The sequence below is a fragment of the Macrobrachium nipponense genome, chromosome 33, assembly GCF_015104395.2.
Source record: "Macrobrachium nipponense isolate FS-2020 chromosome 33, ASM1510439v2, whole genome shotgun sequence".
Classification (NCBI taxonomy): domain Eukaryota; kingdom Metazoa; phylum Arthropoda; class Malacostraca; order Decapoda; family Palaemonidae; genus Macrobrachium; species Macrobrachium nipponense.
Genome location: NC_087219.1, coordinates 1,718,374 through 1,736,353, shown reverse-complemented (window position 1 = coordinate 1,736,353; position 17,980 = coordinate 1,718,374). Strand labels below are relative to the sequence as shown.

The window sequence follows — 17,980 nt, the reverse complement described above, 5'->3', positions numbered from 1 at the left end:
GACCTAAGCCACTTTCGACCTAAAATAGAGGCGAAACCACTAAAGCATAAAATTTTATACTAGTAAAGTACTAATTCAAGAAAGGTAGCACTCGCAAATTGAATACTTGTTTTTATTTATGAATTAGGTTACCATCAATAAAAACACTACTCAGAAAATACAAAACCATAGCGACTTAAAACTAATACAATTCAGTGATTACAATAGTCATTAACAAAACTAAGAAAAACAAACATAAGACAAGAGAAAAAAAATTCACAGACATCAAATAAAACATACGACTTAAGAACATTAAAAAACAAGCACAAAAAGCAAAACAAGACAAGAAAATAAAAATTATACAATAGATAAATCAGCCTAATAACTGGATAGGAAGAGTGAATAGAAAATCAGCAGGTTAAGGATAAAGGAAAAGAAGAGTATCTTGGTTGAGTTATGTGGCTTAAATCAGACGATTTTGATCAAGAATCTAGAATTTTTAAATCCTTTATAGTACTTAAGTCTTACCTGATTGCCTCTAATGCGGCGTTCACGGAAGGGAGACTGCAGCTGCTTGACTACTAAAAGTCTCTCTCTCTACCTGTACCTGTCCTGTCACTGATCCTTGCAGTTTTGGGCGCCTTAATGGAACTACCCAAATACCCCATTTGACAGTTGGGGCAAGTATGATGGTAAACAATGCCAGAACGCAATAAAATCAGGCAGTTTGTCTTCGAAAGGTCGTGAGCTATTCATCGCAAAATCATTGCCAATAATAATGAACTTAATTAATTAAAAGTGATGTGTGGATGAAATTTATCAAAACAGTATTTCAATTCCGTTTCAAGTTGTCTAACTGATTTAACAATGCAAGGCAATTTGCAATATGAAAAACTACAACCAATAAATATTTTCCCCTAGCCATAAGCTGTTGTGTCAATCTTTTAACAACGGATTCGAAAGAAAGGAAATATCTCGTGAATTTAATCAAGTCTGTTAATTGGTAAGCAGAGATTCAGACCTAAAGATAGCAAAAACTTCTCTCTTTCAGATAAGTCTGTTAATAGGCAAGCAAAGATCTAGACAACAAGATAGCAAAACATTCTCATTTTCAGATAAGTCTGTTAATTGGCAAGCAAAGATTTAGACCAAAATATAACACAAACATTCTCTTTCAGATAAGTCTGTTAATTGACAAGCAAAAATTCAGCTCTACAGATAGCAATAACATTCTCTCTGTTAACTGGCAAGCAAACATTTAGACCTAACGATAGCAAAAACATTCTCGCTTTCAGATAAGTCTGTTAGCTGGCAAGCAGAAATCCAGACCTAAAGATAGCAAAAACTTCTCTCTATCAGAGAAGTTTGTTAATTGACAGGCTAAAATTCAGACCAAAAGATATTCAAAATTTCTCTCTTCCAGATCACTCGTAAGTAGAAAAATAAAAAAAATTACTCAGGAAAAGTCAAGCGTCCACCCAAGATCGAAATATTCCTTTTGAGGACTTCTCGTCCGTTGTTACATCTAGAACTAAAACAACATTGATTTTTTATTTGTAATTTTCTAGTATAAAATTTTACGTGTTGGTGTTTCGCCTCTATTTTAGGCCGATAATCTAATAGTGTGTTAAAACTATGGTTGGTGAATTTTTTCATTTTTTTTTAAATATAAATAAATCTAAAAAATCAGTGATTTATTTGAATTTTTATTTATTTACTTTTTTGGATTTGTTAGATGTTTTTTCAATCCTTTTTTTTTTCCTCAAAATGTATTTCATGACAGAAATACTATTGATTTATCTTTTTGGTTTCTAGTCCTGGCCTGAAGTAGCTATGAACTTGCAATTTTTTATATCAAAATAAATAGCTGCAGCATAGTTACGCTTAAGTTTTTACCACCCCTCAAACCTTATTTTTCAATTTGTTTGCTTTCAAATTAAAAAAAATCATGGGTTTTTTTTCAATGAAAAAATCAATGATTTAATCACCTGATTAACTCAGTTTGGTTTAATCATTGACAACTTAAAGCTGAAACGTCTCAGTGGAATAAAAATGCTGACTGTAGCGATTGTCTGTCTGACAGTTCCTAATGTTTACAAGAAATTCTCTATATAACCATCTCCGATTTGGAAAATTTGACAGTTTCTCTTTGCGGGAGCAATTCTCCCCAAACTCCTTCTCCATTACCAGGTTAAAAGTGGTAAAGAAAGCGAATAAAACATAAAAAAAACAGCAGCCGTTTATTCCTCGGAACCGTTCAGGGCAAGATACAATCTCGCTCTCCCATTACGACAGGGATTGGGATATATCGCCAGATCACGAAGGAAGACGCTATCGATCACGGGCTACGGTCTTTTTTTTTGTTGGGGGGGGGGGGGTGTCTGGGGGGAGGGGGGAGGGTCTGGGGGAGGGGGGGGATGTGTAGAAGGGAATTTGAAATCTTCACTTCTAGGACGCAAGAGTAATGGACAATTGTATTCTAAAAACTTTTCCTATTTTGACACCATTACTCTCTCTCTCTCTCTCTCTCTCTCTCTCTCTCTCTCTCTCTCTCTCTCTCTCCATCAATCTGGATGAAGTTTACAGTCAATATTTCTTAAGTTTTATGGACTTTCACCCCTTCTCCGAAATATGGGAATGTGTGCATTCTGTGTTATAGTTATATATATATATATATATATATATATATATATATATATATATATATATATATATATATATATATATAGATAGATAGATAGATAGGTAGGTAGATATATATATATATATATATATATATATATATATATATATATATATATCTATATATATATATATATATATATATGTTTTAGTTAGCCAACCACCTTCTACAGGAACGCATACATATACACGTAACGTTGACAGCGACAACAATAAGGCGGATAAGAATAAAAGAAATGAAGTAAGAATCCAAATCCAGGGGTCCATCTACCTGGAGCAATTAGGACAGGACCAACGGCCACCCTTCCTTCAGGCGACTGTAATCTAATTTGTGACGCGAAAATTACTGGAAATTAGGATAAAAGACTGGCCGTTCCGGGGATTTACGGCTTCCCTGGAACCGAAAGGACCTTTTCCAGCGGCTTCGCTTTATTTGGGGGATGCGCATTTCTATCTAGCAAGAGAGAGAGATGAACCTGAGAAGAGTAACGCCTTTAGGTATAGCAGCGCGGATGCGCAGATAATTAAACTACAACGCGCCTTTCCTTGTGAGCTTGCTAGAATCCAGCTCCGATTGAATCCACTTCGATGGTATGGTGTTTTTACGTTGCACAGAACCAGTGGTTATTCTGCAACGGGACCGTCGGCTTTACGTGACTTCCGAACCACGTCGAGAGTGAACTTTTATCACCAGAAATACACATCTCACTCCTCAGTGGAACGCCCGAGAATCGAACTCTCTGCCAACGAGGTGGCACGCCAACACCATACCGACCACGCCACTGAGGCGCTTCGATGGTTTTGCCTGCCTTACATAATATATGTGCTTTTCGATACTGAGATCCGAAACGGCTGAGGGGATCCTGTTAGGGTGTACTGCCCAAGGTCTATAAAATAGCGTATTCTGTAGACCTTGGTACAGTCGATACTATCTCTTGCGCAGTGCTGGAATTCAAGAGAATATATATATATATATATATATATATATATATATATATATATATATATATATATATTATAGGTATGTATATACTTTTCGGTAATGAAATTCGAAATGGCTCCGAAGGTCCCGTTGGGGTGTACTGCCCAAGGTCTATAGGATAGCGTATTCTGCAGACCTAGGTGTTTTTTTTTATTAATATGTCAAATCTGAAAGTTTAAATAGTCGCAGTTTTTTACAAGAGAACAATTATTAATACGTAATGTCATACAAATGTAATAGGAGGAAGTTGGAGAAGGCTGAATAGAAACAGAGACCCCCATATAGAAATGAGAAAAGCTAAAGGCAAAGAAGAAGAAGCTATACAAATGTAATAAGAAGGACCTTACGAGAGAGAGAGAGAGAGAGAGAGAGAATATCTCACAATTATGATTTCTAATTCAGCTTTGCATTATACTGACAATTGCAAATCGCATTGAAAGAGGAAATTTTAAAGTCTTATTCTCAAAACAATTCAAAATCGCTTGATTATGAAACAGATTTCAATTTCATTGTCTAATTAATGAACTTCGAGCACCAGAATTACTCCATAAGATAAGATTATCCAGTCGTTCGGTATCTTTAGGAAAAGAAGGAGAAATTGGCCCAACAAGGGTCACTGGATCGCTCAGATCTAGATTTAAATAAACAAAAATAAAGACACGAACGAAAATAACAAATAGAATTCCCCGTTTTATTGATCACTCGGGACACCCAAGGCCTTGCCAATGAAAAAACAAAAACAAATGACTGCTCAAATGGCCTCTGCAATGCCGAGAGAGAGAGAGAGAGAGAGAGAGAGAGAGAGAGAGAGAGAGAGAGAGACTTTTTTTTTACAACCCTTATCAGGATAATGGAAAGTCACTTGAATGTTCGTACAGTGTAAATGTAAACTGAGTTTTCAGTTTGGCGTTACGAAGGTTTTTTATCTCTCTCTCTCTCTCTCTCTCTCTCTCTCTCTCTCTCTCTCTCTCTCTTCTCTCTCGTCTCTCTCTATCTTTAAATTGATTTAATATATCCGCATGTTCAGAAATGACTACTTTCTTCAGTCATCTCTAAATCTCTCTCTCTCTCTCTCTCTCTCTCTCTCTCTCTCTCTCTCTCTCTCTCTCTCTCTCTCTCTCTCTCCATTGTATTTAATATATCCGCATGATCAAAAATTAGTATTTTCTTCAGTTAAATATCTTTCTCTCTCTCTCTTTCTTCTATTTAATATATCCGCATGTTCAGAAATGACTACTTTCTTCAGTCAAATCTCTCTCTCTCTCTCTCTCTCTCTCTCTCTCTCTCTCTGTGATATTAGTCTTATGAAGTATTACTTCGGCTTTTGTAAAGTTTGGGCAATTTGCATAAACATATCACTATATTTCGCCCATATATACCTGGAGGCGTGAAGACAATGATACAACAGTCTCTTGAAAAAAAGGGGGAGAATATAGTTATTATATATTTAATAAGAATCACCCTGCGGCTGTTAATGTTGGAAAAGGGGTCTCGAGGGGGGTCGAGGTCGCCTGATAGGGGGAAGGAACCTCTTCTTTTTCTTTAAAAAAAAAAAAAAAAACTCCATGATCTTATATAAAAAAAACCGAAAATAAAAAAATATTTTTAACTAAAATGGGTTTACCTCAAAAAATAATTTATATATATACGTGATATATATATATAGATATATATATATACTATATATACATACTATATATATATATATATATATATAGTATATATATATATAATATATATATATATATACTATATAGATATACTATATATATATATATATAATATATAGATATATATATATATATAATATTATATATATATATATATATATATATATATATATATATATATATTATATATATATATATATATATATATATATATATATATATAGTATATAATATACATATATATATATATATATACATATATATACATATATATATATATATATATATATATATATATCTATATATATATATCATATATATATATATATATATATATAATATATATATATATATATATATATATATATATATATATATATATATATATATGTAATACAGGGTGTCCATAAGTACCAGCATCGTTACAAGCAATAAATACCTGTAATGGTACTGGGACTTTATGGACACCCTGTATCTAATAATCTATTCCTTTTTCAAAATATCATAAACTTTTCGTAATACCGATTTTTGGAAGAAAAAATCTACATATACAAATTTTCTGCCATTTTCGGAAAATTATAAATCTACATAAAAAAAAAAGCCTTGAGTGTCTAATTTTTTTTTTTCAGGAAAGACACTGACAGAAATTGCTTTCCAAACGCGAGAAGAAAACTAATGTAAACAAAACAAAATTCTTTGTTTTTCTTCTTTTTTTTTTGGGGGGGGGGGAGGGGGGGGTGTCATTAACAGGTAGATAAAAGTTATCTGGTGACATTAAATCACTGAAATTTAACCGTAAACAAGAAAAATAGAAGATAAAAAAATAATAATAAAAAGAACAATACAACTGGAAGTTGGGATCTTCCACTCGGAGTCTATTCCAGGCTCCTCCTCTTCCTCCCTAATCTTATCAGGAATTCGAGGCAATGCTTAGGCCTGGTTTTATGCGCAGTCTGGTAGTCCATTCCGAGATGATTGCTTTCCTGTGTGTGTGTGTGTGTGTGTGTGTGTGTTTGAACTAGCATTTCCTTCTATATATATATATATATATAATATATTATATATATATATATATATATATATATATACGTTATATACATCCCTCCTTTTTAATCTTAACTCAAATTCCAACTTCTGTGAGTGCCCTCATATTTCTCAGCCTCTATTTCTCACCGATTAGTACTCGTTCCATCTCGCTATCTTTTCTTCACTTCTGGCTTTTGTTTCTATTTGCATTTACCTCGAGAAACATGGTTGTACCAAGACCTTAATGAATGACACTGGAAGGAACAGAGGTGGTAGTAGTAGTTAATAAAATATAAAAAAAAATAGGACTAATCATCACAGGAGATCAGAAAATTGGCCTCAGGCCTAAAAGTTCAAAGACAATAAGAAAATTAACTCTACAGCTCCGACCACTTTTTCCTGCATCACGTAAACGCCCTGAATACTTTAAGGGAGCAGGGCCATAAGAAACACAGGGAACATGGGATCAGGGCCTTAGGATATTTCTTAAATAGAGACCCCTCAAGGATTTTAATCCCGTGTTCGGTACAGGTCAGTTGGAGACGAACCTAAAAACATAAACAAAAGGGTTTAAATATCATAGAGATAATGACCCTCAAGAAATATTGGTCCTGGATAACGAGCCCTGAAAACCCTTGGGGGTCACCCTCTATGAAAGATCAGGGCCATATTTAACCAAAAGGCCATAGGAACCCAATGGCCATAAGAACACGAGGATCATGAGATTAGAACATTAGGAGAGGCCCTCATCGACAAGTGACACTCTACAGAGACTCCACTTGTGGAGAATCCGTCACCTGAATCATACTTGGTATGCTGTGACGGGACCCTGATACCTTTCGGCATTCTGACAATGTCCGAAATGGACGTGGGTGAGGACCCCAATCTATACATAATGCATTCCCCAAGGTCTATAGATAGACCTTGGCATTCCATGCTTCCCTAATTATCTCTGCTGTTTATCATGGAGGGGCGTATGGTAAGCATCCCTCTGAATAAAGGCCCCACATCGAACTGACTGGAATCCTTAGTTACGATCCCCTTACTTACTCTTCAATTATCGATCCTTCCTGTTCACATTGCTCAAGAAGACTGAAATAATGCTATATATAATCGGTACTCATATGCATACCTCCTAATATATTTATACAGTCTCAATCATATGTTCAGCTCCCCACTTACAAAATTTATTTACCCTCTTTCATACTGCTCGCCCATATCTGATTCCTTGTGATTCCCCCCACAACCCCCATTTGTTTCTTCTCCTTCTGTTTCCTCAACACGGAACCCTCAAAATCTTGACCCCTTCCATCCACCTCCCGCCCTCCCCCTTCTCGTCGGGGAGTCTCCCAGCCCCCAAGGACCAGCGAAATTGCCGAAGGAGTACTAACAGGATGCAGGGCCATTCCTCCAGGCGGCAGCAGCTGTTTAGTGGATGAAGAGCGAATTGTTGTTTCTAGAGGATCTCTGAGAGAGAGAGAGAGAGAGAGAGAGAGAGAGAGAGAGAGAGAGAGAGAATAATTAGGAGGCATTATGGGAACTACGATGCAAAGGAGGTGGAAAGAGGCAAGAAGACGACATAGCGAAAGAGAAATAAAAGTGAGAGATAATATTAGGAGGAGAGACGAAAAAGTGAGAGATAATAAGAGGAGGAGAGAGGAATAAAAGTGAGAGAAAAAGTGAGAGATAATAAGAGGAGGAGAGAGGAATAAAAGTGAGAGAAAAAGTGAGAGATAATAAGAGGAGGAGAGAGGAATAAAAGTGAGAGATAAATAAGAGGAGAGAGGAAAAGTGAGAGATAATAAGAGGAGGAAAGTGGAATAAAGTCAGAGATAATAAGGGGAGGAGAGAGGAAAAAGTGAGAGATAATAAGAGGAGGGGAGAGGAATAAAAGAGATAAATAAGAGGAGGAGAGAGGATTAAAAGTGAGAGATAAATAAGAGGAGGAGAGAGGAATAAAAGTGAGAGATAATAAGAGGAGGAGAGAGGAATAAAAGTGAGAGATAATAAAAGGAGGAGAGAGGAATAAAAGTGAGATAAATAAGAGGAAAGGGGAATAAAAGTGAGAGATAAATAAGAGGAAAGCGGAATATAAGTGAGAGATAAATAAGAGGAAAGCGGAATAAAAGTGAGAGATAAATAAGAGGAAAGCGGAATAAAAGTGAGAGATAATAAGATGAGGAAGAGTATACAGAAGAAAGAAGAAGAGACAGAACGAAGAGAAATATTGGGAGGAAAAAAAGCGAAGAAAATACAAGCGGGAAAAACCCCGAACGTCGAAGCAGTACTGAGAGAAAAACATGGCTGAGGAGTCCTCCTCACCAAGGTAATAGAAGAGGAGGAGGAGGAGGAGGAGGAGGAGGAGGAGGAGGCACAGCTGGTCTCGAGAAGGGACATAACTCGTCCGACACGGGACTACAAATGGCGACAATATCTAGCAGGCGCTGCAGAAGACGCTGCAGAAGCCCTGGTAGAAGTAGGTGGCGGGAGGGGGGAGAGAATGCCATTGCTGTTGGCATAATCAGACTTCTTTACGGGGGTTCCCCCCCTCCCCCACAACCTCCCTCCCGAAACAGAGGACTTAAGGGCGCCGTCGAGACCCCGTGGGAATCACACCCCTTCCCTCCCCCTCCCCCTCCCCCCCCACAAAAGGAGGGGGGAGGGGGGGGGGCCTACTCAAGTAGGATTATCGCTCGAGGACTTGCAAGCGCTCCGGAGGGATTATGAAGACGACTGATGGTGGTGTCTTCCCTCTTTTTTTTTTTTTTTTTTTTTTTTTTCAGACACGGGAAGTGACGGAGATGAAAGGAAGAGATGGCGCCGTTTGGGACAAAGATTGAAACACGATATGGCCCGAAGAAGAAGAAGAAGAAGAAGAAGAAGAAGAAGAAGAAGAAGAAGAAGAAAAAAAAAGTTGCTAGCAAGGTCGAGAAAATGAAAATACAAATACCTAGACAAAGACGAACTATTCTCGGTTTTTTTCCATCTGTCCACCCGCCTGTGGTGTTTGCGTATGGTAACACTGCGTCCCGAGCTTTAAATAATATCCTATTTCGAATATTAACGGTGTTATTCGCAAATAGTAAATTATTAAAACACTTTTCAGTTGCAAATGTATAACCAGATACCCTTTTATTTACATAAAACTTACACATAGCGTAACTATTTAAAGCCCGGGATGCAGTGTTACCATACGCGACCACAACAGGCGGATGGACAGATGGAAAAAAACAGAGTAAAGTAAGAGAGAAGATGGAACGACATGCAGAATGACAGGAAATGAAAGGGAAAATGACTGCTCTTACACAAAGACGAAAAGATAGAGACAGAATGATACGGAGATGGTCAAAGGAGACAGGTAGTAGACAGAAAACTAAGATGTGAAACAGCCTGCTGCTTCAAAAGACGCTCAACACACACTCCGGTTGAATGTTATTATTATTATTATTTTTATTAATATTATTATTATTTAAAAGGCAAGGGGGGCCATTAGTGTCCTGATGGGGGCAAGTAACCCTCCAGCCCCCCAAAAATTGACGCCCCTCCCTTAAACGCTCATAAAAATCAGTCAAATCACGCGACAAAGACAATTTAAACACGAGCTGCGAAATTAGAGCAGTCACGCAAAATCTAACGGCGTCATCTGCGTTTTCTTTCAAGGAGCTGCCGTTTTCTTTCGATTCACATCAGTAACAATAACAAAAATTCAGTGATTGGACACAAGACCATTTATCATTTCGACGGCAACGAATAAAATGAACAAATGCATTTTAAGAAAACGCAGATTATATCTATGGGCTTGCTTACAGCAGCACTCGTAAATGAAAACAAAATAACTCGACGGCCTGGTAAACCCAATTATTTTGTGTGCACGTAAACTAATTATATATGGAAAACTCCCCCCCTCTCTCTCTCTCTCTCTAAGTAAGACCTAAATGCAACTTCTTAGCAGTCATAAAATTGTTGGGAGAATATAAAACAGAAATTACTTCGTTTTGTAGGAAATCTGGCAATCAATTATTGATGATTGGAGGGGAAATTTACCACGTTAATATCAGTTACCTGCACACTACAAATTACTATAAATTAGCAGTTACCACAGATACATAAGGAAAGTTTTAAAGATGCAATCACAATAACTTTCCTATTCAAATCACGTTCGGCATTCAGCATTAAACTATTGGTGGGCGGCGTGTATACATATATATATACTTCGTTCATAGGCCTAGCTCAGTTCAGCGGCTATCTTGATCAAGAATTGTTAACACAAATATCTAACCTGTTTTTCATCAGAGTAAAAATATCGTTTGTATGTTTAGCTTCTGGCTAGATTGCATAACCTGGTACCATATATTCACAACTTACCATTAGAAAACATATAGTACCACTACTAACCTATATTTACGACTGACCTCTTAACCATGTTGATTCTTAACGCATTTGGTCGTAGATTTGGTTGGTAATTCAGCTTTCAACGTCCGCTGATCATATTACAAGAGCTGACGATGCACATACACGGTGCGATCTAATTGCTGGCTCAGTATCGTCGAGTGAACATCATATTGCTGTTAAATGAAGCTGACTCCATGCACACAAACCACAATGTCAGTATTGATTACTGTCCAACGCATTTGGAGAATATTTTATAAAAACTTCCTAAACAGAATTTTGTTTTTTGATTTTTTTTTCTTTGTATTTTATTTCCATTTTTGCTAACTTGTATTATCAAGTTATATATTTTGCTATCGTACGCCGAAATATTACGAAAACCCCGTGGAATTCGATATACACAAAACCCACAATGGCAGTATGATTACTGCCCAGCGCATTTTGGGAATATTTCATACAACACTTCCTAAACAGAATTTTGTTTTTGTGATTTTGTATCATTTTATTTTTATTTTTGCTAACTTAGATTATTTAGTTAAACAGTTGGCTATCGTAAGCCGAAGTATTACGGAAAATCAGCTGGAATTCGATATTCCAGGACAGAGTCAGACGAAACAACTACTACGCCGCCATTTGCATTCCATCAGCATCCCGGACGAGACGTGAGCATCGTGAAGCGATCAGTAGTTACCATGCCATTTCGATGCGCACGTGCCATTAACCTTCTAACATTCGCAATAACTTTTTCCTGGCTTTGGTGTTGCGTCTTCAGAAGCTGTTTGAACCTGAGGAATTTGATAATAACTGGGGATATTTATACGTATGGAGTTCAACCACCAGGACGGTGCGTGCAGTTTTCCCGCCATTTTCAGTGTCCTGTGATTTTTTTTTTTATTTGACTTTATTTATTCGTCCGTTGTCTTCGTCATGGCATGTTGAGAAGCTTATAATAGATTACAGAAATGGGCCAACAAGACAAAATGGAATCTACAAGAGAAAATGGACCGACATTTCACAGGTAAGAGAAGTGTTCGAATTCAACCCAAAGTTTTGTTATAATACCATAAAAGCTTTCTCGATGAACATGTCTTATATGTCCAGCGTTTTATAGTCGTAATTAATGTCGTAGTGTTTACTTCAGTTTCGAAATCGCATCATTAATATATATGCCACATAATATAAAGTACGCAATATTGTGCTTGTTGCTGAAAATGCTTAGTAGTTAGTAGTGAGTGGGACTAAGCCTATAGATTGTATAGCTACACTGGTTGTGTCCAAAGTTCCGGGTTTTAAACGTTACCTGTGATGCATAAGGACGCCTGTATTTTATCGAACGTTAGACTGCCGAAAAAAAGAAATGGCTTTTTATAAAAAGTGGTTTCTCAGCGAAGTTTCGAAACGTCACACTTATTATTCGACTCTGTAAAAATAGTTGCATTTTTTATGCGTAGCATATCCTGGTTTGATTTATGCTTTCATAACACTGTCTCCTAGATTGGTATTAGCGAAATAATGAAGTTTGGAAAACGATGCTAGGCCTATGACCTCAAAACAGCTCATTTGGTGAGATGCTATATCATTTCACCCATATTCTCAGTCAAACTTAATTTTGAATGTTTAAACATAATTTCTCAATTATATAAGTTCTCGAATCATCATCCCAACCACTCCTCCCCCCCCCCCCCACAAAAAAAAGCAGCCCTTAAGAATGGTAACAACGAAGAACATGGCCTGACAAATACTATGCTTGTTGCTTCGGCGGGTTTTTTCATTATCTTGTCTTTCTATTAAGAATTTTATTTCAGATAAGACAAAATTGTTATAGTAGACCTAATTCAGCCAATCTAACTACGTATATCGTTCTCAAACCTTAGAATAGAAAGAAATGAATTCGCAAGCCTTTTCTGTCGTCGATTTGTGTAGTATAGATTAGAATTATTTTTTTTTTATTTCATCTGCAATAACATCAGAACAATGATATTTGCATCTTATTTTACGTTATTATTACTATTACATGATAAATAGTAGTAGCAGTAGTAGTAGTAGTACTATCTTTGTCGTTGCACATCGGACGCTTACGACCTGACAACGGGAGATGGAAAATGACTAGACCTATAAAGAAATCATTCAATTGTGAAATGATCTTTGTAATACGTCAAAGGCTGCTTTCATCTTTTAACCTTGACCTGACAAACAGACAAATATTACTGGTTATTTAATGTGATTCGCCATGAACGACAGACAGGAAATATATACATGCTTGTGACGAACCCTGCTGATTTTCAATTCAATATTTCTCATTCTACTTTTGAAACAACGGATGTACAAAATTTTCAGTAACTGCCTAAAATGCAGCAAACACAGTTATTCGCGACCTGCTAAATCTCACAGTTTCCCCTCCCACTTGAATCTGGAGTTATGTAATGTACCTCTAAGTTAGCCGACCGTGGTCAGTCGTAAGCAGATATAGAATGGTAATGGGATAGCAGCATCCCAAAATATTATATGGAACCGGAGGGCCAGTACTAGAGCCGTTGGCGATAAGGGGAAAAGGCATGTGGGCGATAGCCTTCCCAAATACTTTTGATACAAATTGGAGAGGCAGCACTGGAGCCGTTAACGATAAGGGAAAAGGGCGTAGAGGCTGACTGAGTGTGACTATATGGCTTCAACGTATGGCTGCAGTTTTGTTGTTAGTTGAGTGTCGAAATACTCACGTCTCTGTCATGTCAGAAATTAATTATTGGTGGTACTTTGTCTTGTTGTACACGCGTCACGTACTCCTAGGTGCTAGTACTAAACACCGTATGGTAACTGTCGAGTAGACGGCAGTACGAAGATATATATTAATTAATATAATAATTTGTCAACCAAACAATATAGAAATGGGTGTATATAATACTTTGATCCCAGAGGGACTAGTACTCCACACGGCATAGAAATGGGTGTATATAATACTTTGATCCCAGAGGGGCTAGTACTTTACTACTCAAAACGGCATAGAAATGGGTCTATATAATACTTTGATCCCAGAGGGGCTAGTACTCAACACGGCGTCCCTTGTAGCTTCCGCCATTTTCTGGTACTAGCCCCTCGAAGTAGGAGACGCTTAGCTAACCAGCCAAAGTTGACATTATTCTCGTGCAAGGAAGGGTAAGAGGGAAGGGGTTTGATGGGGGGGCCACGAAGAATATTTAGAAGAGAAAAGAGCGCACATGCGATCGACAGCTGCTGACATGTTCTGCCATCTATTGTCGCTCGGGATGGCTATGCAAATCATGCATGGAATCTTCCCTTGAGGCTTTCCTTGGGTCTTCGTTGACGTTCCGGTACAAGATCTCCTTTTCACATTCTTTAACCCACGGCATTTCTTCGGCTTTCATGAAATCCGGAAGAAATTTTCATCTCGGCAAAAGTATAGTATAATTACTGTTTTGATTAGTTGTATTTAAATACTTTTGTGGAAAGTTTTCTTTCTGTTTCTCTGAACTTGAATATTTTTAGTTTTGTATCACGAGAAAACCGTAATGGCTTTACTAAGGTATAGGTATAGGTATAGTATATATATATATATATATATATATATATATATATATATATATATATAAGCAATACCACAGGAAAATGATTGGCAGAAATCCAAGAGCTTTCGTGTTTACTAAGACACTCTTAACTCTTAGTAAAGACGAAAGCACTTGGATTTCTATATCATTTTCCTGTAATATTCGCTTATTTAATGAAGTCACGTGCATCTACTGGGATTATTAAAGCATTTATATATATAGTGTATAGTATATGTGTGCGTGTGTTACATAGGCACGATTTATATTTAAAATATTAAGCTACAAAGGTTGTTCTATACCGAATTCACTGCACTTGGGAGACAACTTATGCATCGGAGGCGAAGTATAACAGCCGAGTTATAAAGTAGTTTAATATAATAGAATGTGCCTATTTTGTTCAGGCTCTCCTAAAACCTGCCCTCGGGTTTCTCTTGCGGGCAAATTAAGTGTCGTAAACACTGCACTGACTGAAATACAAATATGGGTCTACGAGAACATTAGTTGCACGATATGTAATTTACGGTCCAATATCATATGTTCACAGTTGGTTATATCGGATCTTTCCTAGACCCCCTAAGGGTTCTAACCCGGTGTGTATCCACCTTTGCCGTGTGTTTAGTACAAGCCCGTTTGGGATTTACCGTAAAAATATAAACAAAAACTGTAAATATCATAAAGGTAATGACACCCAAGAAATATCAAGCCTAGATAACCAACCCCGCCCCCTCCCCCCTTCCGAAAATCCTTGGGAGTCACTATCTAGGAAAGGTCAGTGAATACAACGAATAAAATACTTATATTCCATTCTCATCTCCAAAGCGACTTCCGGTCCTGACACGTCGGAGACCTCTATGAAAGCGTTTATGGTTTAATCACACAGTCTAACAATAAACGGTCATAGTGTTTACGACTGCTATCGAGTATTATTTGTGTTCGTATATCCGCCATCAAACCATATAATTTCAATTGGGCTGTGGTCAAATGCTCCCGTGCGTGAATTAAAAAAAAAAAAAAAAAAAAAAAGAGAGAGAGAGAGAGAGAGAGAGAGATATTCAAAACAAGTTATCAGAGGGAAAGGTGGGCGAATATTAGTATTAATCATAATGATATGAATAACCTATTATTGACGAATATTAGTATTAATCATAATGATATGAATAATCTATAATTATTTTAGAATAAGAGAGAGAAAGAGAGATTTTCAATGCCGAAAATAACACTACTTGTTCTCAAAGGCCTGTTTCCGTTAGGGCAGCATCGATTCCCCCCACATACAGGGCTACGATTTCCCTGTAACTTTGCTTCTAATCCCCTTTTTTTTTATCCTTAACGGAAATTTGGCCTTCAGCTTCATATCCCCAGTTTCCATTCCCACCTTAATCGAGTCGTCACTCATTTGTAATTGATAATTATATGTTTTGTTGAAATTGGTTGCTGCTTCAGCACTATTAATCTTGTAAAGAGTCTTCTCTATTTTTCCGATGACAGCTTTCTCTCTGTTGCTTATAGACTGGCGAGCAGCGCGCCAAAGGGCATGGTAAAATTCGGTTGCTAAGTCATTTTGGGGTTTATTGTTATTTTATAAGCAAAATATAACAATGAACCCCAAAAATACCCCCAGCAACCGGATTTTACCATACCCTTTGGCATTAGAGGTGCCTCACACTGAGGGACCTGGGGCAACCCGAACATGATGTAAGGTCTGTAAGGTAAGGTAAGTCTATAAGCAACAGAAAAATAGGAAAGACTCTCTACAAGATTAATAGTCCTGAAGCAGCAACCATTTTCAACAAAAGATGCTTAAGAGAGGGTCTCCTTCCGAAATAATAATAACAATAATAATAGTCGTCCAGCCTGGTATATAGGTATTAAGAATGAAGGTATAGATATTGGTACGGAACATGAATATAATTGCTTCCCAGACCCTCTCTTATTTTGCGGTTATTATTCACTGTACAGGTACGCTAATAACAATAATAATAATTTTCATGTTAATTACATTTTCATGATTATTAGACAGTAAAAAGGTTTGAAAGGTGTAACAGGAGGAAAGAATCGTTAGGAGAGGATGGAAAAAGACATATATGGAAGAAAGATAATATGAACGGAGGTACAACAAAAGGGATGAATGAGGTTGCAGAGGCCGTGAAATGCAGCCTACAATACACCACATGACGTGTACTGACGGCACTACGAGGGATTGCAAGGAAGGGCTGCTGGTCCCCCAAAAACAGTAGAGGGTCATCCGCACCTCTCTTTTTATCTCGTAACCGCGGCAGCAGCATCACCGTCGATCTCTCTCAACCTCACGACCAGCCTCGATAACGCCTCCCAAACCTCATAATATAGGAACCTCGCCCATTCCCCAGAACCTCCTAATCACCTGGCCAATCAGCTCATAAATTTCTTTTATGTCAGTGTTACGACGACGAATGGGGAAATCAAGACAAAATAAATCGAGCTATTTTTCTCTCCATTTCTTTTCTCTCTCTCTCTCTCTCTCTCTTTCTCTCTCTCTCCTCCTTCTTCGGGGATACGTAAATAGCATTTCTCTGTTTCGCTTTGCGATCTTCTTCGCTGAAAATAAATGATAAGTTTGTCGTTGTTATTGTCATTAAATAGAACTTCGTTTATCATTATTATTATCATTATTGCTGCTGTTTTTACACATCAAACGAGCAAGTTATCATATCAGTAATAATTTAATCAATAACTTCATTTGTATTTTTATATTGTATTTATTATTATATTTCCTATAGTTTCTTTCCCATTTTATTCTGTCTTTCGTATTTACTTTTACAAGTGGTCTTTGTTGCTCTTTTTTTATCTAATCTTTCCACTTTTCATGTTTTTATATTATGGACCTTCTATCCTTTTTTATTTTTCTTATCTATCTTTTTGTGTCGGTTTGTGTTGCGCTCCCTTTGTATCTCATTTCCTGTCGGCTTGATAAGTTGCTTAATTCTCCGTTGACATTTGTGTCTTCCATCTTTGCTCTTGATGCCGCCTTGTGTGTTTCTTCTCACCTCATCCCAGCTAGCATTTCATCTTGAATCGATTCCTTCTTTCTATCCCTCTTCCCATTCTTTCTTGTTTGCTTACTTACCCGCTTGCCTGATTCCCGCTTGATCCAAAGAAGAATCTTTCCGGGACAGTGACACTCCCTTCCCCACAACCACCCCAGCCCCTACCCCCAAGGGATTTCGGACGAGGTTATCTAGGAATTATATTTCTGGAGGGTCATTATCGTTGTGATATTTACAGTCTTTTGTTTACGATTTTTTTTTACGGTAGATCCCAACGGGATTGTAATGAACACGCCGCAAAGGTGGATAACGAACCCCGAAAACCCTTGGGGGTCACTATCTAGGAAGGATGCCCAGAGAGAATCCGGGGGTATTGAGAGGCACACGTCTACTAGAATCAACGAACACTTGCACAGAATTGGGATTATTCGTCATTACTTTTAATGTCAGCTAGTTTCGCATGTAATTTAAAACGGCACTTCATTATCTATCTCTCTATCCAATAATGTGTGTGAATATATTATATATATATATATATATATATATATATATATATATATATATATATTATAAGTAGAACAAAAGTTATTTATGTCTAGTGGGGATGATGATCGTGCGTGTATGCATGCATGTATGTATTGTATGTATGTATATACATATCTA

General features: G+C 37.1%; 1 protein-coding gene and 1 long non-coding RNA gene across 8 annotated transcripts in view; one reads left to right on the top strand and one right to left on the bottom strand.

The window, feature by feature from the left end:
- The window catches only part of LOC135202925 (long-chain-fatty-acid--CoA ligase 4-like), a 285,902-nt gene that overhangs the window by 15,792 nt on the left and 252,130 nt on the right, over nucleotides 1-17,980 (bottom strand). The window contains exon 1 of one of the 7 annotated variants that reach the window (XM_064232386.1): nucleotides 10,752-10,945. The exons of 4 other annotated variants lie outside the window; for them this stretch is intronic. In XM_064232386.1, coding sequence (XP_064088456.1) covers nucleotides 10,752-10,762 — 11 coding nt within the window. In that variant the 5' untranslated portion in view covers nucleotides 10,763-10,945. Of the gene's footprint in view, nucleotides 1-507; nucleotides 530-10,734; nucleotides 10,946-17,980 lie in introns of those variants that run through there. 2 more of the 7 variants (XM_064232388.1, XM_064232390.1) reach the window with 2 other exon arrangements.
- LOC135202926 (uncharacterized) overlaps nucleotides 11,216-17,980 on the top strand; it is a 430,846-nt gene continuing 424,081 nt past the window's right edge. The window contains exon 1 of the long non-coding RNA XR_010311824.1: nucleotides 11,216-11,746. This is a non-coding gene — a long non-coding RNA (uncharacterized LOC135202926). The remainder of the gene's footprint in view (nucleotides 11,747-17,980) is intronic.